The 27,244-nt window shown below is 41.6% G+C and overlaps 1 protein-coding gene across 1 annotated transcript; it reads right to left on the reverse strand.

The window, feature by feature from the left end:
* Positions 1-2,212: 2,212 nt before the first annotated feature.
* LOC115462149 (octopamine receptor-like) lies at positions 2,213-25,542 on the reverse strand. Its single transcript, XM_030192177.1, has 3 exons — positions 25,265-25,542; positions 15,203-15,379; positions 2,213-2,918 (listed from the first exon to the last, which is right to left on the reverse strand). The coding sequence occupies exons 1-3, from the start codon at positions 25,540-25,542 to the stop codon at positions 2,213-2,215; spliced, it is 1,161 nt and encodes a 386-aa protein (XP_030048037.1).
* Positions 25,543-27,244: the final 1,702 nt, after the last annotated feature.

Genomic DNA, 27,244 nt, shown 5'->3' on the forward strand with positions numbered 1-27,244 from the left:
GTGTGGTTTACAGTCATATGGAGGACCTAGGTTCAATTCCCAGGTCAAGCTCCCAGCTCTCCAGTGTTTCCAGTTCCTGGGTGGAGGAGCAACACTTACTGTAGAGGCTAGATTTAGGAAATAGGTTAGCCAAGGGCGAGAGAGTGTTGGGGTTTGGTGGGGGGGGGGGGGGGGGGGGGGGGATTGCCTTTCTTCAAGGACTGCTGATGTGGCGGTTGCTGATATGGATGGCTAGTCTCAGGAGACAGTTATGAGTCAGCACATCAACAGTTGGGCAAAAAAACAAAACAAAACCCTGCAGAACTCTGGCTCTTGGCTAACCTATACCCAAATCCAGTCCGTAGGTGCTGGAAAAAATGTGAGGAATTTGAAATTAAAGCTTATAAGGCCATTTCCTAACAGAGGCTAGTGGTGGCTGGCATTTTAAAAACACTGACTTCTTCAGGCTGAATATTGACCTATGAGGTGTTTGTTTTTCAAATAATTAAGGGTTCTTTCAGAAGACTACAACTCAAGTGTTTTCATGGCATGAGCATTAGTGATGTGTAAATTTTGAGTTCATTCATTCAAACAGCAGATCAGAGGAAACAACAAACACACACACACACACACACGTCAGATGTTGGTCTTAAGAGTATAAAGCTTAATACAGTTAGTTTGGCCATAATGTTATAATCATTGGAGACAGCCAACTCGCACTTATCAAGCTCTTGAATGAACCAAACGTCTCACCAGATGTAGCCCCCGATTCTACCCCCTGAATCTTCATACCATGGCCACTTATTTTAAAGTAGTTTGTACTAACAAACACTTTGAATTTCAACTGGTATATTGGCCCTCATGTGTTGCTGATTCTTTGAACCCTTGACTCAACATTGGTTAGAATGAACTACCACTGTGACTTTTAGCTTTCTTTTTCTCATTGTTTTGGCTACCCATATTTGATCTAGTTTTTAAATAAAGTTCTGGTTTTCCTAAACTGTCTACTTTCTATTCTAAGTGCTGTTTTTGTTAAAAAATATATTACTGCTAATAAACATTATGACTAGATCCCCTTGGCAGACACTTAAACAATCCCAGACTCTCACAACTTTGAATTTTCTTAAGTATCATCTCTACCTAGTTATTTTTTGTAAACTTTTAATACAATTGAGGTGGATTAATATGGTGTTTCTACTTCGTATATTGAAAAAGGGTTTAAGTAATGAGTTTTGCTTTTGCTTTTCTATGTAGTGATTCACAGAAGCCCTCTGTGGTGATGACTTTGATACAACAATAAGGTTTCCAGCAGGAATACATCACTGAAAAAAATCACTCTTCTAATTCTGGAAAGTTGGTTGTGTCCCACTGGGCAGTTCCTTTCCAGAAAACATGTTCCTCTTTACTAGGCATGTCATTTAAACAGTGGTTAGCAGGGAGTGATTAATCTTTGAATAAAGTTGGCTTTATTTTTAGAGATGTAGCATGTCAGTCCAGAACTTATCTTTGATTTTTAAGAACAGAGGAGAGTTAACTATAAACAGATTCCTTTATGGCAACCTATATCCAAGAAGGCTCAAAATCATATACATGGAATAGGAAACAGCCACATGTTAAAACTTTTCTGATATAAAAAACCCCCCACTCATCCCACATATATATATATATACCCATTATAACAAAAACATTTATTTAAACATACCTACATAATTATTAAAGTTCTTTTGGAAAACAAATGTCAATATGGCATATACAGTATTGTGATTCATATAAAAATATATTTTAAAAATTGTATATAAAACAGTAATGTATTGTTGTCCAAACGACACATCTGGTAGCATGCCTTGGGAGTAATTAAGTGAAATGGAGAGTTCAAAAATAATATTTTAAATTGTTAAGATTACTCGGTGCTGACCTTTAAAAATTTCTTCCCTTTATCATGAAGTAATATCCATGAAGATGAGCTTGTTCAATCCATTTAGGAGTGTTGAGACTGGACAGACGTATACAAATATTGTTCATAAAATAAGAAGGAAACAGGGCTGATGGAGGAAGCAAAACATTTAAGGGAGGTCAGTAGAATATCCCATTATTGCATGTCATACAATAATTTCTTGCTATAAAAGGAATGGACTCTCACACATTCAGGATAAAGAAAAAAAAATTCAGCAGAGAAGAAAGCAATTAAGGAATATTTGTTATTGGAATTCATCCAGAGTACTCACAGGTATGATCAGTAATGTAACATGGGATTGCATTTAATGGTTTGTTTACTTTTTAAAGCACAGTTGGTCATTGGCAACTTGATGTTGTATTCTGGATCTTGAGCTGTCTTTGAAAACGTTACTATTGAAACCATATCCTCCCCAATGTCTACCTGAGACCTCCAACGCCTGCAGATAAGCAGCTTTTTCAAAGCCCGCTGGAAGTCCCGGTTTAAAAAGGCATACAACATAGGATTGATGGTGGAATTGCAATAACCCAACCAGGTAATGACTTTGAAGGTATCAACAAGGATGGCACTGGTTGAATTGATGCCCTTCGCAGCTATCCACACATTCAAGACAAAATACGGTAGCCAGCACATCACGAAGACAGAGATGATAATACTCATAGTTCTAGTTGCCTTGTTCTCAAGGTGCAAATTGTTTTGTCGCTTACTATTTGGATGGTAATGGAGATCTAAGGTCTGGGATACAATCCGGGTGGCTTTGAGTCGAGAAGCTCTGTAGATGAAGAAATACATGCTGCACATGATCATGAAAGGTATATAGAATGCCAGAGCAGAGGCCACCAGAGCAAATGTCCAGTTGGTGACAAAGATGCACTCCTTGCTTGAATCAAAGTCCATCCCAGGTATTTCATTCCAGCCCTGCATGACAGGCAGGAACGATATTAAGGAAGAATAGACCCAGATTGTTATGGTCATTATAATACACCTGGAAATGAAATAAGATGTGATTAATTTTATTTATTTATTTAGATTTTGCTCACACCTTTTTCAGTAGCAGCTCAAGGTGAGTTACATTCAGGTACTCTGGATATTTCTCTGTCCCAGGAGGGCTCACAATCCAAGTTTGTACCTGAGGCAATGGAGGGTTAGGTGACTTGCCAAAGATCACAAGGAGCAGCAGTGAAATATAACTGACGTTATTTAGACCTTAATAATCTATATAAATAATTCTCACCTCCAATATTCTGAAGCTCACTGTGTGGCACGGAAACACTGAAGCCCTGTACTGTTGGTAGGCTATGCTGTCAGCACCACTCACTCTCACTCATAGACACGCCCTGAGCCACGCCCCATCCAGACATAATTCACAACCCCAATGTTCTAATGAAGCCGGAAGCTGCAAAGTCTCCAACTTCCGTGCTGGTGTAGATCGCTGTTCCCCCATGAGTGTGTGCCCCGCGCTCTCATCACAACGTTATGATGTTGAGGGTGGAGCACTGACACTCACTGAATGGGCTGCAGTGTAGCTCCGCCCTCGCGTCAAAACGCAATGACGTCGAGGGCGGGGAAGGCACAAGGCACGAGTCACAAAGAAGGTCCGATGAATGCAAAACCACAGAAAACTGTGAGCCAGGCAGGGGGAGGAGTAGGGAAACTCCTCTCCCTGCCTAGGAATCAGCTGTCAGTGCCCCCCTCCTCGGTGCATCACCCAAGCCCCTCCCCCCCAAGCACATAGCTCCCAAGGAATCTGTACAAACGAGCCCCAACATTTCGCCACCGCGGGCCGTTTCCGACTCACAGCCCACCACCGACCACCTCCACACTCCGCCCTTCTTTGTCAGATCTCGAAAGTGACTTCGCCACAGCCCAAACAGAGGCCCACCAGCAACTTCGGTGGGCAGAGAGCTAACAATCAGATGCCTAGGAAAGGCGGAGCTTCGCAGCAAGCAGGAGTAGTTGGAGGTGGTGTTGAAACAGAAGTTAACGGATGCCGGTCATCAACACTAACAACAGTGCGCACGTGAACTCGGAGCTTCACAACGTTAGAGGTCAGAATTATTTATATATACATGGGTGTCAAGCAAGTTTAGGAGATGATAGTGTCTTCTTCCTCCTCCCCCCCCCCCCCCCCCGCCCCCTTCTTTTTACAAGAACAAAAAAAAATCTTGCTATAAAGGAGGACAGGCTGAGTTCCAATGGCAGACCCCAGAGCGAAAGCACACAAGTTACCCAGCTCCACCAGACTCCCTCCCTCCCGCCCAAAAGCATCTATCTCAGTCACACACACACAAACACACACTGTGCCATGCCCAGACAGCATCTCTCTCACTCACACACACACACACAAACACACACACCTATGTAGCTCAATCACCCCCACACACACCCTCTGACCCCCCCCCCAACCCCTCCACAAACAACAGAAACACATACAATTATGTGGAACAATGGTACCCTCCCCCAGACAAACCCCCAACATCAAAATGGCAGCACTGATTGCTCATGCAACTCACACACTCACCAACAAAACAATAACTAACCCACGCTCAAAATCCACCTTCTGCTACAGAGGGGAGGGGGGGTCCTCAGACTTGAGAGGGGGGAGGGGATCCTGACACCAGAGGAGGGGGTGCACAGACCACAGAGGGAGGGGGAGCTATCTCTGTCACACACACACACACTCTCTCACAGTCAGTGTGTTTCTGTCTCTCACTCTCATACAGTCACACTATGTCTCACACTGTATCACATTCACTCTCTATGTGTCACACAGTCAGTCTCACACACTCTCGGTCTCACACACTCGGTCTCATACACTCGCTCTCACAGAGAGTCTGTGTATCGCACACAATAGTCTCTCACTCTGTGTCACACACACACTCTCTCTCTCACACAGTGTATCTGTGTGAAACACACTCTCTCTCACACACACACACTCTCTCACACACTCGCACCCAGACTCACTCTCTCTCTCTCTGTCACACACACACACTCGCACATTCATTCTCTCTCTCTCACACACACTCTCTCAAACACACACACTGCGAGGAAAACCTTGCTAGCGCCCGTTTCATTTGTGTCAGAAACGGGCCTTTTTTACTAGTTTATTTAATAATACACATTTGAATAGAGATGTTTTTCTTATCGATCAATGACATGTGAAAATATTTCATGATCCCCAGTTTCCTTATCGGTAGGAATTTGAAAATGGCCATGGCTACTAATGACAGGATAGCTTTCAAAATACTTGATATCTCAATCGAACTGATGTGCTTCCTAATAGAAGTTTTAAGAAAGGGCATTCTAAGTCCTGGGGACACTGAAGGAACATGGAAAGTCTGAGCAGTCCACTGGATACAACTATCCAGGGCAGAAACTTGAATGAAATTGGATGAATGGTTAAAAGTGATGGGAGTGGGAGAATGGAGATGACAGGATGAAAGATTTTATATGGCCAGTTTTCCTCTAAGAAACTAGGTTAAACATAAGAGGCACTTGTATGCTGCATTGGGAAAAGAATTATGAACCCTCTAGAAATCTGCATTTTTGCAGAATTTATACTAAAAACATGATTAGATCATAATTTAAATCCTGATATGAGAGCAAAATAACCCCAATGTATAAATAACTGTGACAAAAGGATATATTTTGATTACCTATTTTAGAGGCTCATTTTCAAAACAGGGCCATGTGCTGAGGCCCCTTTTTATGGTAGAAGGTAAAAGGCTTTTATTTTTTAAAAAAGGGAAATGGCCCTGCAGTAAGTGAACCACTCACCGAGCGGCCATTTCCCGGGGACCCCTTACTGACACCCATTACTCTGTGCTGACCCTGGTGCATTTTCTAACACTGGAGTTGGGGCACGGCAGAAGTGGTTGGTCCGATTTGTCACATGCCATCCTCTCCAACTTACACCTTCTCCAGGCACACCTCTTAGTTCATAATAAATTATTCCAATTAAAAGGACATGAGCAAAATTTGTCACCACAGGATATTTTCATTAGCAAGTGTTTCAGCTTAAACAATAAATTATTTATTGATCACTGAGAAGCAAACACAAAATAAAAGCATAAAATATGCCAAATAATCTTAAGGCTCTTTAAGCTTTAGCAATTTTAAATATCTAAACAATTTACCAATATTAAGATGCAGCAAGCAATGAAATGGGTATATTTGATTTCTAAGGGGTCCTTTTACTAAACCGTGGTAAAAAGTGGCTTGCGGTAGTGCGAGCATGTCTTTTGGGTGCGTGCTGGGCCAATATTTTTACCGCATCTAGGAAGAAGGTCCTTTTTTTTTTTAAAGGGGCCAGAAAATGGATGTGCGCTAAAATTGAAACCAACGTGTGTCCATTTTTGGCCTGAGACCTTACCACCACCCATTGACCTAGTGGTAAGGTCTCATATGCTACCTGTGCAGTAAGCATGCAACACACGCCAATTGCTGTTTATTGCTGGGTAAGCAACCCGCGGTAGAAAATAGAAAATTATTTTCTACCGTTGGATTTGGCACATGTAAAATTTGGAATTACCGCCCAGACGGCACGTGATCTGGGCGATAGTGCCGAAAAACGCTGAAAAAATGGATCTGTGCATGCCCAAAACATGCATCTACAGTAGTGCAGCCTATTTTTCAGCGCACCTTAGTAAAATGACCCCTCAGAACAGAACAGCAGAGCATTTGTGTCATATTCGAAATAATCATCAACAAGCACCATTAGTACAACATTGGCACAAATTTCAACATTCCATAAAAGTTCTGTTGCAGATCTCCATAAAGAGAGGAGGAGATGCATGTAAAATACTGTTAAACAATGAACAAAGGCTAATATACACTTGGGATGCAGTAGAACCGGAAGGTTTAAACAGAGAGATTGAGTGGCTATTGGTATGAAGGGTTCATGTGGCAAACAATAGCGACAGAGCAACTTAACACTGATAATCAGCGCATGCACTAGCGTTTTTTTTACAGGGGAGGCTAAGAGGGGCATAATCAAAAGGGACGCCCAAGTTTTCCTGAGGACGTCCCCAGACAAGGGCGGGGAAACCCGTATTATCAAAACAAGATGGACGCCCATCTTTCGTTTCGATAATACGGTTGGGGATGCCAAAATCATGAAATTTAGGTCGACCTTAGAGATGGTCGTCCCTAGAGATGGTCGTCCCCGATTTTCGCCGATAATGGAAACCGAGGACGCCCATCTCAGAAATGACCAAATCCAAGCCATTTGGTCATGGGAGGAGCCAGCATTCCTAGTGCACTGGTCCCCCTGACATGCCAGGACACCAATTAGGCACCCTAGGTGGCACTGCAGTGGACTTCAGAAATTGCTCCCAGGTGCATAGCTCCCTTACCTTGTATGCTGAGCCCCCCAAACCCCCTCAAAACCCACTACCCACAACTGTACACCACTACCATAGCCATAAGGGGTGAAGAGGGGCACCTACATGTGGGTACCGTGGGTTTTGGGGAGGTTTGGAGGGCTCAACATTTACCACCACAAGTGTAACGGGTAGGGGGGATGGGCTTGGGCCCGCCTACCTGAAGCGCACTGCACCCACTAAAACTGCTCCAGGGACCTGCATACTGCTGTCATGGAGCTGGGTATGATATTTGAGGCTGGCATAGAGGCTGAAAAAAATATTTTTTAAAATTTTTTTGAGGGTGGGAGGGGGTTAGTGACCACTGGGGGAGTAGGGGGAGGTCATCCACGATTCCCTCCAGTGGTCATCTGTTCATTTAGGGCACATTTTTGTGGCTTGGTAGTAAGAAAAAAAAGGACCAGGTAAAGTCGTCCAAGTGTTTGTCAGGGACGTCCTTTTCTTTCCACTATCGGTCGAGGATGCCCATGTGTTAGGCACGCCCCAGTCCCACCTTCACTATGCCTCCGACACGCCCCCATGAACTTTGGTCGTCCCCGTGACAGAAAGCAGTTGAGGATGCCCAAAATCGGTTTTCAATTATGACGATTTGGGCGACCCTGTGAGAAGGACGCCCATCTTGCGATTTGTTTCGAAAGATGGGCATCCTTTTCTTTCGAAAATAAGCCTGCTACTAACCCAATCTGTTCCCTCCCAGCTACAGCCAAGAATTTGAATATATTACTTGATGTTTTGGTAAGATAGAATAAGATCTAGCAAAGTGAAGAACATATTTAGTAGAGATTGAACAGTTGGAGGGTTATTATTATTTTGCAACTCAATCTCCTGAAGACGCTACTGCTACTACTACTACTATTTAGCATTTCTATAGCACTACAAAGCGTACGCAGCGCTGCACAAACATAGAAGAAAGACAGTCCCTGCTCAAAGAACTTACAATCTAGTAGACAAAAAATAAAGCAAACAAATCAATTAATGTGCAGAGGAAAGAGGAGAGGACGGTAGGTGGAGGCGAGTGGATACAAGTAGTTATGAGTCAAAAGCAATGTTAAAGAGGTGGGCTTTCAATCTAGATTTAAAGATGGTCAAGGATGGGGCAAAACGAAACATAGGACTATGTCGGGATCGGAGTTTTGAGAATTATATTCAATTCACCAGGGTTGGAATGGAAATACATATTTGACTCCACCTGATTTGGCGAAACAAGATTGCAGCCCTCTACAATCAAAACTGACATCATACATTAAGCTAAGTTCAGCTTTATATTGTTTTTTGATCGTGGACTGCTAACATCCTTTTAGGGCCGCTTGATGTAATGATTGACCCCTTTTAAGAGTTCTGCTTTTATCTGAATCGGGTTGGAGAGTCTGAGCACCTTTACATTTATTGATTCATGATATTAATTATTGATTTCATTTAATTCTTCATAGAGTATAGAAATCATTTATGCTAGCAATAATCATTGCATCAGCAGCATTTAAGCGGATCCTTATGCTCCAGATGAGGTATCAGTTTTTGCATCATATGAAATTGTAGAAAGGAAGATCTGAATACATTCATGATTTGCTTTTGCAGACTCATTTCACAGTCCAGACTCGTGCCCAAAATTCTCCGTTCTGATTTCACAGCAAGAGCTATTCTGACTATCATTATCTGTGGGGGAGAAGGAGGTTTAGCAATTTTCCTCACACAGCCTCTTCCTTTGAAACATTTTGCTTCAGCTTATTCAGGCTTAACCATTTGCTGATGGCCTCCAAGGCAACCTTGCATCTTCTGTCTGTTTGGTACTCTTGTTTTTTTCTCCAAGCCGCAGCATACCCGGATGTCATCAGCACATACATGTAAGTCAGACCCCATTCTCTAATCTGTTTGTACAGAGACTGCACACAGATATTAAACAGCACAGGGAACAGCATAAATCACTGGGGAACTCCACAGTGTAATTCACAGGGAAATGATAGTAACTCATCCATTTTCACTTTTTGGAACTGAGCACTTTAAAATGAGATAAGCCATTCAGCACAGTGCCCTTGATATTTAGAACCTGTAACCATTTTGAATGGACTTGCTCCATGAAAATGGTACAAACTGCATTAAATAAATATATGTATAAATGAATGAATGAATGAATGAATGCTCTAATATAAAACCATGGTCCATGCAATCAGAAAGCAAAAAGAATTGTTAATGAGTCACAACCTCTGTCTACTGTAAGTGTCTCCTTAATTCAGCCATTTAGGGTGAGCAAAACAGTATCCATGTTACGATTAGCAAGAAACCTTGTCTGATTAAGAGGGCAAATGTAATGTAATGCATCTCTTGTATCCCGCCAGCTCCCACTATCAGTGGTTCAAAGCAGGTAGCAAAATTTTAAAAATAAAAAAGTGGATCAGTTAATAACGAAAATGTTTAAACAAGTAAGTCATAAGATTTCTACGAAATTGCAAAGAACTAAAGTTCAACAGGAAGACTATGCCAAACCTGAGGAGCCAAATAGCAAAAAGACATTTCTAAATTTTTCTTATATTTAACACCTAAAAAAGATGGCATTAACAATCATAATGGATCTCTAACTTGAGATAAACCACGAGCTCAAGGGAAAAAAATCAAGTTTAAAAGGTAGTCGGGAGACGAGCCATTAAACATTTTAAAAATAAAACAAGCTACCTTAAATACTGTAGGTCTCTACAGTGAAATGGAAGCCATTGCAAAGATATCAAGGTAGCAGTAGACAGGGCGTTTTTTGAGGGGGTACTTGGGGGTACTGAGTACTGGCACCTTTTTCATTGTCTGCTAAAATTGACCCATGGATTGCAAGTTTTAATGAAAGAGCTCAGGCTCTATACACCAATTCTTCCTTGTCATAGATTCTGTGACTGGTTGCAGGGGCCCTGGCTATTGTGGGGTGGGTCCTTCAGTGATCACCCCACCCCTGAAGGGTGGCCTAGCATTTGAGTACCGGCACCTTTTTTGCTAGATAAAATGCACTGGCAGTAGACGATCACATCTTTAAGACCTCAAATCAGTTTAGCTGCTGTGTTCTGCAATAACTGTAATCTAGGCTTTAACTTCACAGAAACGGAAGAATATAAAACATTACAATAATCAAGATAGCTCAGGACATGCTCAAACCAGAGTAGCAAAATGTGTGTGTTTGTGAGCACCCTGAGCGCTAATCTATAAGGGCATGTACAGAGGGCAATTGCAAAGGGAGTGTGCATGTGTGTGGAGAATGTGCATGCAACACTGAGACATGATTTGCTTTCTCAATGTAAGGGGAGAGGCAGTGTAGTTGTTGCAAATGATAGAAGCAGCTCATGAAGGTTGCTTTGATTTGGGGGATCAGAATAAGTGTTGAATCTAACTGTATTCCAAGGTTCCTGACTGGTGATTTGAGGGGGGGTTCGTATTTCCCAAAAATGTTTTTGATTCAGGTATGTGCCTACTTGTGTTAGGGACCTACAGAAGCTCAGTTTTACTTGAGTTCAGGCAAAGTTTGCTGTTTTTAGCCCATTCTTGAATTGATGTTAGACAGGTAGTCAGTATATTCAGGGCTGTGGGTAAGTCAGGTTCAATAGCTGCATATCATCCACATAGATGTAGAACTGTGTGTCCATCATTCACCATTTTTTTTTTTTTTTCGAAAATGGCCATTTGCTAGACATTTTTGTGCTCAGTGCGTCTATCTTTTTGGACCATTTTTGATAATAAATGTCCAAGGGAAAAACGAACAAAAACAAGCCATTTGGATGTATGGGGTGGGAGGCAGAATTCTTAGTAGACTGGCCACACAGACATCCAAGCAAACCAGTGGGGCACCCTAGGGGGCACTGCAGTGGACTTCACATAAAAGGTCCCAGGTACACAGTTCACCATTACTCCCTTATATTGTATGGTGAACCCTCCAAAACCCACCAAAAATCTACTTTACCCAACTGTACACCACCACAATAGCCCTTGTGTCTGCAGGTGTCACCTATATATGGGTACAATAGGTTTTTGATGGGTTTTGGAGAGCTTACACTTTTCACCATAAGTGAGTGAGATTTGGGCCTGGGTCTCCTTTTCTACAGTGCACTGCACCAACCACTAGGCTACTCCAGGGATCTGCTTCCTGCTTTAATAGGACTGGCCATAACATCTGATGCTGTCATAGAGGCTAGTATGTACTTTTTCTTTCACATCTTTGGGATGTGGGATGGAAGAGTAAGGGGGGGGAGGTCATGCCTTAATCTCTCCAGTGATCATTTAGAGCACCTTTTAACCCCGGGGCCACAGTGTTTTTCCTTCATTGCAATATGACAGAAAAATGTTCAAGTTTTAGGAATGCCCAAATCCCACCCCCAACACACCCCCTTGTGATTTGGACACTGCATAGAAAACCAACTTAAAAATGGGTTTCAAAAATAGCAATTTGGACGTTTTGGCAAAAGACGTCAATCTGCCGCTTTGTGCCGCTTTTTGGCTGTTTTTCTGTTGTGAAAATAAACCCCATTGTGTGCTTTATTGAATTCCAATGCTTCTGTGTTGGTTTATTTATTTATTTGTTACATTTGTATCCCACATTTTCCCACCTATTTGCAGGCTCAATGTGGCTTACATATTACCGTTAACGGCGTTAGCCGATTCCGGTATGAACAAATACATGGTGTGAATAATACAAAGTGATATTGTGGTGGAATGAGGTACATATATGGTAGGTTGGATTGGGGGTGGGTCTTAGAAAGGGAGAGGGGAGGAAGAGTCAGGTAATGTTCATTAAGGTCTTTGGTTTCATTGTGACGTAGGTGTTTGTTGAAAAATCATAATAAAGATGTTTGAACTAAAAAAAAGAAATGGGCAGATAACACTTTTTGAAGGACAGGATGAATGCTCTTTTGAAAAGGGACAGCAATAACGAAGGTCAAGGGTCTAACTAGCAACTGGTTCATATTGCCTTACTGAACCCTACCCAAGGCCAATGCAACCCAAAAGCATGGTATGCATGGAAAGGGGCGCCGACCTATGGAGGGCACTATAAACCATGCTTACTGGCCCCTCCCAGTTTCAGCCCTAGTCCTATTCTCAGCTGCTAGTTCCAGCCCCAGCCACAGCCCCCAGTCCCCATCTGCACGCCTTCATCTCCCACGACAGCCCCTTCTCATTCCTGCTGCCATGTATTTTGGGGGTGTTACTACTTATCATTTCTATAGCGCTACTAGATGTAAGCATTGCTGTACACTTGAACATGAAGAGACAGTCCCTGCGCCACAGAGCTTACAATCTAACCAGGACAAACAAACAGGACAAATAAGGGATAAGGGAAATACTTAAAGTGGGAATGATAAAACAGACATGGGTACTGAACAAGTGAATAGGGGTTAGGAGTTAAAAGCAGCCTCAAAAAGGTGGACTTTTAGCCTAGATTTGAAGAGGGCCAGAGATGGAGAGACAGAGTCGGCACTTAACCGGCCAAAGTAACCACATAAATAGTACTGCATAAAAGTTAGTCCTATCTTTATGCATCAACCCATGATCGATTAAGTTCTGAATACCGACTTAAGTGGCCATGTGTTAGCAAGCGCCACCGAAACCTGGACATGGCCCGGCATTGACTATCTGGGAATAACGCCACCGGCTGAATATTTACCCCAAAATATATATTCATTTCCATGCACACTCCAATACTGTAGAAGAGAAATAAGGACATTACACAGTGCCAGTGATCTTCAGTACTGTCTGTGGTTATATCAGGTTTCTGGCCCACTTCCATGAGAAGACAGATTTGCTGTTATAGCTTCTATTTCTCCTGTTTTTCTCACAACATTTTGCCTGCTCTCTTTTCTGTGAAGGTTTTCTTTCAGTTTGCAATCTGTATAGTGCATTAATGTTCCTGTTTCTCCTGTTCTGTACTGCATGCAAAGTTTGGGGGGGGGGGGGGGTCCATTTCACTAGCTGCCTGCTCTTATTTCAGGGTGACTTATTTTACATTTCATGAGAGTCTGTCCGGCCGATATTTGTGCTATTGAATGGCTAGGAATGACTCCTGGCCGCTTCAATAGCACTTAACTGGCTATCCGCAAATATTCAGCGGGGGATAGTCGACTATCTCCAACTGAATATTCTCGGGGTCAGCGCATAGTGGCTGACCAGCTATATCTACTACTACTACTAATCAAGTCTATAGCGCTACTGGATGTACACAGCACTGTACACATTATATGCAGGCACTTTTTCTGTCCCTAGAGGGTTCACCATCTAAGTTTTTGTACCTGGGGCAATGGAGGGTTAAATGACTTGCCCAAGGTCACGAGGAACTGCGGTGGGAATTGAACCCAGGTTGCCAGGATCAAAGCCCACTGCACTAACCTTTAAGCTGCTCCTCCACTCCGCATGATATAGCCGGCTAGCTGTGAATATTCAGTGCTTTGCCAGCTAAGTTAAGTGGTAATATTGGACCATGTAAATAGCAGGCCTTTCTTTGGCTGCTATAAACTTAATCAGCCAGCGCTGAATATTAACTTAGCTGGTTAAATTTGTAGCCGCCTTCAAAAACCCGGATAGTCAATACTGGATACTGAATATCCGGGCTCAGCGCCGACTGTGGGACTTAACCGGAATGCCTTCTGTGGGCTATATATCGGGCCTGATGTGTTTTGCATTGGCAAATAAGATGAGGCAGTCTCTTTCAATCTTTCTCTATATTTTCTTTAATCTTCTCCAGTCTTCTGGCTTCCAATCACCAATTTCCCACTCTCTTTTGTTCCTAGTGTCTCTTTCCTTTATATTAAATTTGTTTTATCCTCTTTCTTTAAACATCTAATTTTCCTTGTCTGCCTCTCACCCAATCTTTATACTAGTCTTTCTTCTTGAGTTCCCAATTTTCACTGTCATTCTCTTGCTTGTCTTAGATTGTCACTCCTTCTCCTTAACCCATTCCTCTCTTGAGTGTTTCTACAGTCTGTCTCTCTCTGATGTCCCTTAATATTCCCTTTCCAATTTTAACCTCTGCCTCTTAAGATCAATGTGACCTATATCAACCTGCAAAAGTTATGAGGTTTAATTTTGTACATACTGAGAGAGAGGTTAAAGTACTCCTGCTAGAGTGGCTACCTTCTCACTCTGCATATGAGTTACTGCCCAAGATCTAACATTTTATCATCAAACATGGTAAACATGTGGGTTGGCAGCTACCCAAAAGTCTTCTGTTGATCCACAGAACAAGCAATAATAGCTTTCCTACTCTGCACTGTATGTAACTAAACTCTAATTTGGAAGAAACAACTTTATCCAGTTTCTATGCTTAATCTTTGATTTCCCTGATGAGATGATAATCAGTGTTTTATCTCGTGGTTTCAGTAATATGAACACCTGCCTATTGGAAATTGAATGGAGACACCAAACTCACTTTACGAAAGCTACTAAAGTATTTTCAAATGGTAGTAACTTTTGTCACTGCTGCCCTGAGCCAGATTTGAATTGAAGACTTGACGGTAAGCAGCCAAACCCCAGAAATACTCACTTAATAAATATTGGATTCTTTGTAGATCATGATATCTACCACAATCTTCAGAATTTTAATGCTAATTCTGTAGTTTCACATTAAAGAAGACTAGAGGTCACTCTAGTGTCTTCTGTTCTGTGGTGTCCTGATAGGATATGTATTTTTGTCTACCAATTGCATCTGAAAATGGGCTTATTTGGTTTTCAAAGCTCATATACTCATGCATCTTTGATGTATTAATTCATAGGTCCAATACAATATATTTATAATGTATTTTTGTATTTTGCATTACTAAAGATACACAAAGGGGATATCACAACTTACACATACTGTAGTTCTTTCCAGGACCAACCTAAAGTCTGTTCTTCATTAATACTTAGTCACTTGAAGAAGCAACATACTCACCGTCGGCGTGACATTCTCTTCGAGTAATGATAGGGAGTCACGACTGAGCAGTATCTGTCCAAACTGATGAAGCACAAAGTGACAATTGAAGCAGTGCAGAACATGACATCAAAAGATATCCAGACTTTACAGAACCATTTTCCAAACAGCCAACTCCCTGTCACTTCATAAATTATACTGAAAATAAACAGAAAAAAATTTTGTTTTCAGTTCCTTAGGATTTTTTTTTTTAATTAATCAATCTTTATTAAACACTCTGGAGTATTTACACACTTATAAATTAGTGCAGTCATACAGTGGTGACTCTAAACATAAATTTTGGGTGGCAACAGGGGAGCAAGCTACATATGGAGGGGGGCAAGACAAAACTACATTTCTGGACATCATGCCCTTCACCACATCACCCCACTCCCAACCTCTTTAAAAAAATTATCAATATAAGACACCATGAACTTCTATGCATAAGAAAACCCTCCCCCTCCAGCTAGTTTCAGCCATTATAATTGACAGCATCATTCAACAAATTGTACTGTGTAAATGATGTCTGCATTTTGTATAGGATTGGTCAGAATCTCAATATAACCCCTGATCCTCTAGTTCTGTATCACAAACTCCATATTCCTCCAATAACAGAGCTATCCCTCTTACAACATACTATACAACAAATATTCAACTTATGATTATCATCTTAGGAATGGCACACACTCTTTCCACTGCCAGACACTTTGTTTAAGTAGATGGGGTTTTGTTTGTGTGGTGACTCTACAGGATGTGGAGTCCATTAATCTTGAGCATTTTTATTTTGGGTGCCAAGGGCTTGCTTGCTTTCACATAGGGCTGGACACTTTGCAAAATAATACAAACCCTGCAAAAAGACACTCAAAACTTATATAGAAACTTATCAGACCATAACAGGCTTAACCCACCAGATAATGATGTAAATATTACACTGGGCCCTAGAGCAACAATAAATCTATTACTGGGCAACTGAAACAAGCTGTACTGTTACAGATTCCTATCCAGATATTACATGCTAGCAGAATCCTTCACCTCAATTGCACATGCAGAACATGGACAGACCCTCACCTCATACAAAATAGAGGACCACAAAAACTGAAATGGAGACCCTCCCTCCCCTCTGTCCAAGAAAGCCAGATTCTATAAGCAGTGCAGTGCTGGTAAAAGAGAAACAGAAATGCATTTTCTCCTGTATTCTGCAATGTACAGAAATAGAAAAAATGTACATTTCCAAAGTGAATACATCCCCATTCTTAAAAAGTATTTTAAAATATTTTTTTCTAACTTTGTTAGCTGGTCCCAGTCTCTTTTCCACTTTCCTTGAGTCAGTCTTCTCCTAAATTATTTCCCAGGTTTGCCTTTCTTTCTTTTCTCGTGTTTTCTTCTTTTCCTTCTCTACATCTGTCTGCCACTGATCTATGATTTTTTTTTCACTTTTATCTTCTCTGCCTTTATATCCACCTATTTGATTTTACCCAGATTCTCCCTTTCTCTCACTCTCTTTTATTCTCCTCTTTTTTATTTCTCATTTACCTACCAGCATTTCCCATCTTCCTCTCATCCTCTCTCCAGCACTCTCCTTGCTCTCTCTGTCTCTCTCCCTAGTCCTCCATTTCATAGTAGCATAGTGAATGATGGCACATAAAGACCTGAACAATCCATCAATATCCTCTGTACTCTCCCTCTCAGCCCTCACCTACCCTGCACTGCATCTTATCCTCTCACCAGTCCTAATTCCATCCCTGTCTCTCCTTTTTTCCCTTTCTTCCAGGCTATTCTTTTAATCTCTTACTCTCTACCCCATTCATATTGCCTCTCTTTCAACACTTTTTTTAACCCCATTTCTACCCTCACTCAACCCCTTCAGAGACCCATCTCCTTCCTCCAACACCTCTTCGCAGGACCCCATCCCTTTTCAATGCCACTTATCCTCTCTCCAGTCTACCAAGTCATTCACATTATGTTTCAGCTTTCCCTCACATTTCATTCCCCCTCTCTCTACCCCCTCAATTCACATCCTCACTCATTCTTCCAACCCTTCAACACACTACCACATTATTAACTACTAATTGCCAGATCCTCACTTTCCCCTCAAAAGTATCTCTCCATCTTTCCCATCCATGGTCCCCACAAACACTCCCCAACTCACTAATTCCCAGTCATCTTCTGCTCTGTTCCCATAGCCCCTTCCTCTACTTCCATCCATCTTCTGCTCTTCCCACTCCCCACCCCAAGTCCCATTTTCTGCTCTTTCCAGGGTCTCCAGCCCATTTGACATTTCTTCTTTCTCCATGTTCACCATTATTCTCTCAGCATTCCTGTCTGTTCTGTTTAGCACCTGCACACTGCATCCCCATCCCTCTCCCTGTGTCCAGCTTTTCCCTTCATCCCAGGGCAGGTATATCTCTCATTTTTCCTCTCTCCATCTTTGGTTCCAGCATCTTTTCAACTCTTCCCTCTGCTCACCTGCCTCCTCCCTCCCAGCATCTCTCTCTCTCTCTCTCTCTTTCTCCTTTCCCCTCTAGCCTTTCTCCCACTCTTCCCCACTGCCTTATCCAATCTCTCTCTTCTCTCCAGGCCAACACCTCTCCCCTCGTGGTCAGGCATCTTTTGTTTCCCTCCCTCCTGCCCCACTCTGTTATGCTGATGTGGCATCTTTTTCTCCTCTCTAACCCTCTCCTCCCAGGTCAGGCATCTTCCACCCTCACCCCCCTGAGGTCCAGCAACACTTTGTATTCCCTTCCTCCTTCCCCTGATGCTCTTCCAACCTTCTCTTTCATCGCTGGCAAGCAAATAAACAAACATGCAAAGGATCCTTCTATATGATAAGTATAAACCAAAACCCACTATCCTGCCCCACCCCCCTAAATATTGTATGGCAAAACAGTCCTCATTGTCAGTGAAAAGCTCAACAAGCAAGTCCTCTAGAATAATGATAGATAATTCACAGAAAAGTATAAGGTGATACCTTTTTATTGGACTAACTTAATATACTCCTTGGGTCAGAACAGAAAAAGCAAAGTTGATAATACAAGAAAATATAAATGAATTATGAAAAGCATTCCAAGGACAGTCTGAATGGGAATGGTTGGGGTTAAGGTGGGGAAGTTGATCACAAAGTGACAGAGAGTAGAATTTTATAGCTTATAAAGACAGCCTAGCCACGGAAAGGACTTTGGCTTTACAACATGGTTGCTGTCCTTGTCATTGTTAAGCAGAACAGGGCAGGCAGGACAAACATTAGGGGAGAAGGTAGGGGAGAAGAAATGATACAGCAGTTTGTTCAGGAAGGCACGTCACAACAGAGGACCATAGTGAAGGTTTTTATAGGAAGGAAAAGAAGGAGGAGGCAGTTCTGTGGGAAACAATCCTTCCTTCCATCCATTAACCAGAATAAAGGCAGGACAAGGTATTGTAAGAATGTCACAGCTAGGGACCTCACCAATAAAAGAGGGGGTATAAATGCATGGAGGCCTAGGTGTAATACGACTGGCACCTGAGTCTGAAAAGAATGGAGGTCCAGGTGTTGATGTGGGGCACCTGGGCCTGAAGAAAAAGGAGGCCCAGGTGTTATACATGAAATGCCTGGGCTTGGCAAGAATCATATCATAACCTTTAATAAAGGGGATGGGATTTATATAGCCATAAGCCAACCCATCTCCATGAAAATGGTCAATTAGGTTGCACAGAGCAGTAGTTAGCATGGACAATAACTGTCTTAGTCGCAGAATAGGCTGAAACAGGTATCAGATCCAGTCAAATGAACAGTTCAGACTGGGTGAAGACAATCATTACCCCCTCAAAAGGTGAGCTAAGGATATCAGCTATGATTTTTCTTATTCCTCTTCTTAACAGAGAGCTGTGGCTGGTTCTTTTCACAAATAAAATATTTGGCCTTCTATATTGAGTGAAGAATTGGAGAAGTGGTGGTGGTGGGGGGAAGGTCAGGGGAACATACAAAATGCCAAACAGAACCTGGGAATGCAGCATCCCTGTGTTATGAGTTAACCTTTATTTTCTGTGAACTGAAGTAAGACATAAGACATATTGGGACAGACCAAAGGTCCATCTAGCCTAGCACCCTGTCTCCGACAGTGGCCAATCCAGGTCACAATCACCTGACAAGATCCACGGAGCAAAGCATTTTATACTGCTTGTCCCAGGAATAGTGGATTTTTCCCTACGTCCATTTAATAACATTCTATTGCCTTTTCGTTCAGGAAGCCGTCCAAACCTTTTTTACTCTGCTAAGCTAACCGCCTTAACCACATTTTCCGGCAACAAATTCCAGAGTCGAATCACGCGCTGAGTAAAGAAAAATTTTCTCTTATTTGTTTTAAACTTACTGCACTCCAGCTTCATCGCATGCCCCATTGTCCTAGTATTTTTGGAAAGCGTAAACAGGCGCTCCATATCTATCTTTTCCACTCCACTCATTATTTTATATACCTCTATCATATCACCCCTCAGCCGCCTTTTCTCCAAGTTGAAGAGCCCCAGCCGCTTTAGCCTTTCCTCCTAGGAAAGTCATCCCATCCCCTTAATCATCTTTGTCGCCCTTCTCTGCACCTTTTCTAATTCCAGTATATCTTTTTTGAGGTGCGGCGACCAGAATTGAACACAATACTCTAGGTATGGTTGCACCATGGACCGATACAGTGGCATGGGGTTTAGTACACCTTACAGAATGGGAATGGGAGGATCAAGGGTATCCAAAGCAGAGGACAGTTTAGTATTATAGGAAGAGACAGCCTCATTGACAGACTTGGATAACATAGAAGTTGAGAAGAGGGATGAAATACTGGTAGAGAGAGTACAAAAGTCAATAGCCTGAAGATTCCTAAATGTATTGATGGAGGTTGGACAGGACTGGGGGGGGGGGGGGAGGGAGTTTAAGTGTGAAGGTTATCAGATGATGGTCAGAGAGGGGAAGAACTGAGGTGTAGAAACTGGAGAGTGAGAAGTCCAAAAAGAAGACAAGATCAAGATAGTGGCAAATCTGGTGAGTAGGGTTAGTGGAGCACAGCTGAAGATAGAAGGCAGATGTTAAAGCAAGAAACTGAGAGTGAGTCAGAGGGATCATTAGCATGAATGTTAAAATCCCAAAGAATGAGGGAAGGAGATGTGGTTTTGAGAAATAAAGAAAGCCAGGAGTCAAAGTTGGTGAGAAAGGAAGAAAGGGACTTATAAGGGGGTCAATAAATGACTGCTACTCGGAGAGATAGAGGAGTGAATAGATGGCTGGAGTGGACTTCAAAGGAAGAAAAGCAGCAGGACTGAGGTGGAAGAAGAGGTTGAAATCTACAAGAGGGCAAGAGTAGTAGCCTGACACCACCTCCGCGGCCAACCTGGCAAAGTGTGTGGGAGAAAAGGTAACCTCCATGACACAGGACGGCAGGTGAAGCAGAGTCTTCAGGGCAAAGTCAAGTCTCAGTTTGTGCAAGCATATGAAGAGTATGAGAGATAAAGAGGTCATAGATGTAGGAAAGCTTGTTGGAGACAGAGCGGGCATTTCATAGGGCACATGAGAAAGACAGAGAAGAACTATTACTACTACTACTTATCATTTCTAAAGCGCTACTAGACGTACGCAGCGCTGTACACTTGAACATGAAGAGACAGTCCCTGCTTGACAGAGCTTACAATCTAATTAAGGGGAGAGGAGACAAAAAGGTGTAGAGAAGGGCAACGAAAATGATAAAGGGGATGGGACGACTTCCCTATGAGGAAAGGCTAAAGCAGCTAGGACTCTTCAGCTTGGAGAAAAGGCGGCTGAGGGGAGATATGATAGAGGTCTATAAAACAATGAGTGGAGTTGAACGGGTAGATGTGAAGCGTCTGTTCACGCTTTCCAAAAATACTAGGGCTAGGGGGCATGCGATGAAGCTACAATGTAGTAAATTTAAAATGAATCAGAGAAAATATTTCTTCACTCAACGTGTAATTAAACTCTGGAATTCGTTGCCAGAGAATGTGGTAAAGGTTGTTAGCTTAATAGAGTTTAAAAAAGGTTTGAACAGCTTCCTAAAGGAAAAGTCTGTAGATCATTATTAAATTGACTTGGGGAAAATCCACTATTTCTGGGATAAGCAGTATAAATGTTTTGTACTTTTTTGGGATTTTGCCAGGTAGTTGTGACCTGGCTGGATTGGCCACTGTTGGAAACAGGATGCTGGGCTAGATGGACCTTTGGTCTTTCCCAGTATGGCAATACTTATGTACTTATGAATATTGGCTTTGCTGGCTATGTTCTTAGTAGCCAAAAATAAACCGTACATTCGTTGTCAGTCACCAGAAATGGCCCGGCATTGAATATCCAGGCTTGGAGCTGACCACGGGAGGCAGCCTGGCTACCTCCCGTGGTCTGAATATTGGGCCCTATGGCTTTTGCACACCCAATTTGTAGAATCCCAACAAAAGTCAGTTATGTGCATAACTGCTAATTAGCACCAATTAACACCAATTATAGTCAACAATTGATTTCTAACACAAATTGGCAGTGAATTATTAAATTAAGTTACGGGCATAACTGATGTTATTTTATAACTTTGCGCAATGCAAAGCAAAAAATTGTGGGCAAAAGTTTACAGAACGAGGGGAATAGTCTAATGTGGTTTATTTTCACTGTAAATACTGAAGACCTCCCCCCTCCCCAATAAACTTCATAGAAATATTTTCTCAGTCCCTAGACATTTAGAATCACAATCCATCTACAAAGAGGACATATAGGGTGTATCATTATCATTCTCTTATTTTTCATATGTTTAGTAAACCGTGACAGCCTCGTTTTCATGATATCCATAGTTAATATGCATGAGATACATTTGTAAATGTGGTGTGTTCAATGCATGGTAATTTGAGGCTAATTATAAAAGGCATTGGTAAAACAGGTCATGGGTAAAAGAGTGTTTTACATGAGGAAATAGTCTTTTATAAATTTTTTCAGACTGTGGCCTTTATTTTAGAAGCTCTGTTCAAGTTTTGGATGTCTAAAAACCAGCATTTAGACATCCATATTAAATGGATGTCCAAATCCTGATTTTTATAAAGCTGGGATATGGACAACTAAAACTGCAGTATATCTTTTTGGTAAGGGGAGTGGTCTGGGCATGTTTCAGGTAGGACTAGGGAAGGGTCTATAATATGGACATCCAACTCTGATTTCAAAAGGGGAAAGGGAATATTGATATTTAGACCTGGTACCGGGTACATCCAGGTTAAAGGGCTCCACTTGCATGGCTGTTCACTGGAGGGATTAAGGAAAGTTACTCCCGTAATCTCACAGTGGTTGCTGCCCCCATCTCTTCCCTTCCCCACCTAAAACTGTGAAATTGACAAGGAATACTGGGCTCTGTGTCAGCTTCAGGAACTATGAATGTTCATGGTACTAAAATCTAAACTGCTATTCCATGTATCTAAACATATATGAATACAACCTGTATGTAAATTTTTATCTGACCTACATGAAGGCATTCCTTGGGGGGGAGGGAGTTCGGACATATGCAAACTTTATAAAATTTGCATGTGAAAGAAAGGGATCATATAAAAAGACAGTCTTTAATGGAGTAAAATGCTTCCTGGTTAACAATCATCTGTGCCCAACATGGCCATGTTTTGCCAGTAATAGCAGCATCAGGGGCAGAATCAACTAAAAAACAGAAATAGAAAAAAATATATACTCACTAACTTAAAAGGACATCTCAAAAACATTTACATAAAAACACAAGGTAAAACATAAATGAGCTGTGTCTACCACAAACTTCATAATCTTAAAAAACAGTAGTAAGTTTAATAGCAGCACTCTCAATATATATATGGAATCTTCCCTTATAAGCAAACAAGATGGGGGGGGGGGGGGGGGGAGAGGAGTGTGGCTTACCCAGTCAGTGTATACAGCACACTTCACCTGGTCTGGTCCAGCAAAGTCATTCCATATAGGCACTGTTAAATACAAATTAAAAAAATAACAAGTCTAAAAACCAAGAGCTGCTAAAAGACCATCTTAAAAACTAGAAAATAAAACTTATAAAAAAGGAGGCAAACTTACATGTTGCCTCCTTTTTTGAGTTTTATTTTCTGGTTTTTAGGATGGTCTTTTAGCAGCTCTTGATTTTTAGACAAGTTGGGCTCCTTTTACAAAGCGACAGTAAGCCCAATGTGGGCCTACCGCTCGCTAAACAGGAAGTACCATCAGGCTACCACAGCAGCCCGGTGGTACTTCCCACCCCCAGCACGCCGTCATATCTGGCGCTACAAAAATATATTTATTTTTGTAGTGCTGGTGTGTACCTGGCAGTAATTTGGCAGTGCCGTGCACTGCCCAATTACCACAGGGTTAGCGCAGAAGCCCTTACCGCCACCTCAATGGGTGGTGGTAAGGGCTCCCCCTCCTGAAATGGCCACTTGGCAAGTGCTTTAGTTGCCGTATAGGCATTTCCTGCCAAAAAGAAAGACTTACCCTTTTACCCACTGTGGTAAAAGGGGGCTTCAGCATGTGTTTTGCCACAGCTTGGTAAAAGAGGCCTGTTGTTTTTTAAATTTGTATTTAACAGTGCCTATATCGTATCACTTTGCTGGACCAGATCAGTTGAAGTGTGCTGTATACACTGACTGGGTAAGCCACACTCCTCTTTTTTTTTTCCCCTTTCCCCATCTTGTTTTTGGTAGACACTGCTCATTGATGTTTTTACTATGTGTTTTTATGTAAATGTTTTTGAGATGTTCTTTTAAGTTAGTGAATGTATATTTTTTGTATTTCTGTTTTTAGTTGATTCTGCCCCTGGCGAAACATGGCCATGTCAGGCACAGATGATTGTTAACTTGGAAGCATTTTACTTCATTAAAGATTGCCTTTTTATATGATCTGCCTCCTTATTTTATAATCCTCCACATTGAATTTGGTGGACTCTTTGCCTTGTTGTTTTCTGTCTGTAAAAGAAACAGGAAAATTTGCTCGAACTAAGAAGCAGGTGTAAATGTAATTCTGAAAGGGACAAAATGAACATCCTGAAAGCCCAGCTGACTCTGGAGTCATAAGAACTGGGACAGAACAAAAGTCCATCAAGTCCAACAGTGGCCAATCCAGGTCACGAGTACCTGACAAGATCCCAGAACAGATTTTATGCTGCTTATCCTAGAAATAAGCAGAGGATTTTCCCAAGTCTTATCTTAACCTTTTCCGAAGATGGGAAGGTGGTAGAATGAGAGGACATGAAATGAGATTGAAGGGGGGCAGACTCAAGAAAAATGTTAGGAAGTATTTTTTCACGGAGAGACTAGTGGATGCTTGGAATGCTCTCCCGCGGGAGGTGGTGGAAATGAAAACGGTAACGGAATTCAAACACGTGTGGGATAAGCATAAAGGAATCCTGTGCAGAAGGAATGGATCCTCAGGAGCTTAGTCAAGATCGGGAGGCGGGGCTGGTGGTTGGGAGGCAGGGATAGTGCTGGGCAGACTTATACGGTCTGTGCCAGAGCCGGTGGTGGGAGGCAGGGATAGTGATGGGCAGACTTATACGGTCTGTGCCAGAGCCGGTGGTTGGGAGGCGGGGCTGGTGGTTGGGAGGTGGGGATAGTGCTGGGCAGACTTATACGGTCTGTGCCCTGAAGAACACAGGTACAAATCAAAGTAGGGTATACACAAAATTAGCACATATGAGTTATCTTGTTGGGCAGACTGGATGGACCGTGCAGGTCTTTTTCTGCCATCATCTACTATGTTACTATGTTAATAATGGTTTATAGACTTTTCTTTTAGGAAATAATCCAAACCTTTTTAAAACCCTGCTAAGCTAACTGCTTTTACCACATTCTCTGTCAATGAATTCCAGAGTTTAATTACACATTTAGTGAAGAAATATTTTTTCTGGTTTGTTGAAATACACAAGTTCATAAAACTCTGATGTTGGGATGATTTGGTCAATTGTAGGTTTTGTCTGTTTCTGCCACACAATAGTAGAGCTGTATTCAAAGTCAGTAGCATGAACATGAATTAATGAATATATCTGTGCCATGTATTCTAAAGAAATTGAAAACAATTCTTACTTAAAAGGCATGACCATGCAAGCAACAAGTAGATCTGCCATGGCTAATGACATAATAAACATGTAGGTGACAGTGCGCAGTCTCTTTTCCACCACAGGGCAAATAAACACCACCATGTTTCCCAAAAAAGTCACAAGATCAATAAGAGTTAGCAGCAATCCCACGGCTACTTGCTGAGGTGCAAATTCTGCTCTTGTCCCATTCCCATCTCTTTTCAGCAAATAGGAGGCAACAGAGAGATTGGAGAGTGAAGACACGTTTTTATCAACCAGCATCATCCTCCTTCTGCTGAGAGACCTGAAACATAAGGCGGAGAACTGGTTTCAGTCAAATTGTGTTTGTGACAAACCATGAAATTACATTACAAGGCTCCCATTAAAAAAAAACTCTTTACAAACCATCTTCCACCATATTTTACAGGTTCACATTAAATGGTTTTGTCTCTCTGAATATAGGGATGAATTCTATAGATGGTACAGAAAAACTTTGGCACTGAAAAAAGTACTATTCTATAAACCATGCTTACAGTTAGGTACGATTTATAGAATATCACTTATGCCTGGGAATCGCACCTAACTTTTCATGTGACCATTTGCACCAACTAAAATGTGGTGATAATCTTTGCACCTAAATTAGGCGTGTTTCCCCCTTATTCTATAACTACGTGCATTAATTTTAGGAACACCCCTGTTCCGCCCATGACTCTCCAATTTTGTTGCCCCCTTTTTGAACTCATGTGTAAAATTTAGGCATGGATCCTGTGCTTAAATGTCCTTTCCTTTATTTCTTATTATTCGCCAATATTCCTATACAGAGTTCAGTGTGACTTACATCAAGAAATGAAATACGTCCATCCAAAATACATGATAAGATTTGGAACAGATTAAGATCTTAAATATCATCTGAGGGGGCAAGTTCCAACAGACTTTGATTAGTATACATTCTGTAACACATATCTCGTGAATAAGTGGACTCTCAAAATTTTACGGAATGCTTCATAATGAGTCACTGTTCTTATCTGAATTGATAACTCATTCCAATACTTTGCTGATAGATAAGGTAGAGTTAGTGCATGTAGTAACCTGAATCTGATGTTTTTTGGGGGAAGGAAAGAACAGATCCAAGAAATTGCCAGCAAGACTCCTATTCCTAAATTTAGGTAACAATTTCCATTGATTTAAATATTCAGGTAGATTTCCATGCAGAATCAGATAAGTCATGGTGCAGAGTTTGAAAATCCCTCTTGCCTCCACCAGGAGCCAGTGTAATATGATAAACAGTGATGTGACTCTCTGAAATTTGGATTTGGAGAAGATCAGTTTGCACCAACTGTAAAATCTTTCTCACTGACACATTGCAACCTATATATAACACATTACGATAATCGATTTGTGATAAAATGAGGGATTGAACCAGCAGTCTAAAATTGTCAATACTGACACAAAGTCTTATTTGCCTGAGGGTCCTGTTTACTAAGCTGCACTGTAGGCACGCTAACCTTTTAAATGCATGCTAAAAATTAATGCGTACTAATGACAGAGACACCCATTATATTCCTATGGGTGTCACTAGCGTCAGTGCCTACTAATTTTTAGCACACACTAATAAATTTGTGCACCTACAGAGCGGCTTAGTAAACAGAGCCCTTAATTTTCTAAGAACCCTGAATGCTATTTTTACTACCATTTGACAGCGTTTTTTCATATGCAGGTGCTTATCTACCAGGATCCCTAATATTCTTAATTGTATTTCAATTTTCAAAGGGTCATCATTAAAATTCAGCTGTATTTCTGAGGTATCAATGTTAGGTGCTGACACAATTAATAACTTGGTCTTATCACGATTTAATTTAAGACGTAAACATTTTGCCCATTTATCCACCAAGGTGAGGCCACAGGTGATCAGCATGTTGTCCTTAAAAAAAAAGGAAAGTATAGTGTAATGTCATCTACGTAAGAAACAAAATGGTAGGGGAACCGC

The sequence above is a fragment of the Microcaecilia unicolor genome, chromosome 2, assembly GCF_901765095.1.
Source record: "Microcaecilia unicolor chromosome 2, aMicUni1.1, whole genome shotgun sequence".
NCBI lineage: Eukaryota > Metazoa > Chordata > Amphibia > Gymnophiona > Siphonopidae > Microcaecilia > Microcaecilia unicolor.

Excerpts from the sequence above, each read along its gene's own strand:
- LOC115462149 (XM_030192177.1), bottom strand. The coding sequence starts at position 25,542 with ATGATGCTGGTTGATAAAAACGTGTCTTCACTCTCCAATCTCTCTGTT. Across the intron at positions 15,380-25,264 it reads TGCATGGTCATGCCTTTTAA|TATAATTTATGAAGTGACAG; the intron begins GTAAGAATTGTT and ends GTTTATTTTCAG. Across the intron at positions 2,919-15,202 it reads AAGAGAATGTCACGCCGACG|GTGTATTATAATGACCATAA; the intron begins GTGAGTATGTTG and ends TTTCATTTCCAG.